This window comes from Haplochromis burtoni, unplaced genomic scaffold (assembly GCF_018398535.1).
Source record: "Haplochromis burtoni strain Fernald_Lab_line unplaced genomic scaffold, NCSU_Asbu1 Contig_461, whole genome shotgun sequence".
NCBI lineage: Eukaryota > Metazoa > Chordata > Actinopteri > Cichliformes > Cichlidae > Haplochromis > Haplochromis burtoni.
The window spans coordinates 270,988-272,480 of record NW_024582822.1 but is presented as its reverse complement, the minus strand read 5'-3'; the positions used below and the strand labels follow the sequence as shown (position 1 = coordinate 272,480).

The following is a 1,493-nucleotide window of genomic DNA, read 5'->3' as shown; positions in this document are numbered from 1 at the left end:
GACTTGCAAAACAATGACTTGGTCCCACCTCTGGTTAGAAACACCCTGTGACAGTGAGCTGAAAACCTGCTTGTTACTGGTTGAAGTTCATTATTGTCGCGCTGTTTGAAAAGCGCGCTTGAAAGGCAGTCAGCGGATCCCACGTGCTGCAGTGTAAGTACAGGAACAAAGGCAGGTGGTGTTTCCCCCACACTAGCTTCTTTTACTGGCTCCCTGTTTAGTCCAGAGTTGGATTTAAAACCCTACCCCTCATTTTTCTAACCCTCATCAAACCAGGAAGTGAAACCTCGAGATGTGGTTAGGAATTCCATTGGTAAAATGTCCTCCGCTAAGACGGGCAGGAAGTCCTGTGCGCTCAGTTCTGTTCACTTTTATTTAACACTTATCTCAGGACACTTTATATAAGAAGGCTGTTTCACATCAGTGCGCTGACCTCACTGCTAGCGAGAGCGAATGACCCAACTTTGTGTTGCACTGAGCACGCTGCTCTGCGGCTGCTCTGCGGCTGCTCTGCGGCTGCTCTGCGGCTGCTCTGCGTGTACGAGATGCTCCTTCATTTCAAAAAATTGTGTCCCTCGTTGTATCCACTACGAGGGTCTGTGTCGTTTTATATCCAAATGTTTAATAAAACATGTATCGCTCATTCATCAGCACTAAAGCTCTGAAACTGTGCCGACTAGTGAAGAGTGTCGTTTCCACAATAGTCCCCCCCGAGGTCCACGGAGCCGTTGAAAGGACTCTGGAGGTCCCTGTATGTGGAAAAGTTGACCAAACTTGGACGTGTGAAGAACGTTCATGTTCTGCAGGCTTTGCTTTTATTGGTCGCGGGAAAGTGCATCGCCACGCACCGCGGTCGATGCACGAGTATATCACGCTCCACATCTGTGCTTGTGATGCTCTTTCCTCGGCGCAGCAGGAAACTTAATGTGCGGCAAAACCTGTAGACACGAGTGGGTTTCAGGGCTGCGTCCAGTGTGAAAGGATGTAGTGATTAAAGGACTTCCTGTGCAGGTGCAGGGCTTTATGTCCTCCAGGAACATCTAAAACATGAGATATGCAAATGAAGATTCAGGAAGGTCACTAAGATGTTTAAATGAAATGTTGTGCCTCTTACCTCCGTTTCACTTGTCTTTCATTTCTTGGTCATTGCTGCGCACATCTTGAGAGGATTTAAACCTAAATATCCAAACAGGTCATCCTTCTAGAGGCAAGCAGTCGTTTTGGAGGTTGGCTGTGGTCCACTCGGAGATCAGATGGAGCAGTGTTTGAACATGGACCCAGAGGGATTCGACCTGCAGGGGCGGTGGGCTCCAACACGCTCAATATGGTGAGCTCATATCATAACAGCAACGCTGACACCAAATCACAGCAACTGTTGATAAGAGCTGAACTGACCACGACAGACTGAAACCTGGACGTGTGCGTGTGTGTGTGCGCGTGTGTGTCTGTGTGTGTGTCTCTGTGTGTGTGTGTGTCTCTGTGTGTGTGTGTGT

The 1,493-nt window shown here is 48.6% G+C and overlaps 1 protein-coding gene across 2 annotated transcripts in view; it reads left to right on the top strand.

The window, feature by feature from the left end:
• Positions 1–1,493, top strand: part of ppox (protoporphyrinogen oxidase) — a 16,884-nt gene that overhangs the window by 6,302 nt on the left and 9,089 nt on the right. For both annotated transcript variants that reach the window (XM_042213633.1, XM_005946333.3), the window contains one exon: positions 1,193–1,327. In XM_042213633.1, the coding sequence (XP_042069567.1) occupies positions 1,193–1,327 (135 nt within the window). The remainder of the gene's footprint in view (positions 1–1,192; positions 1,328–1,493) is intronic.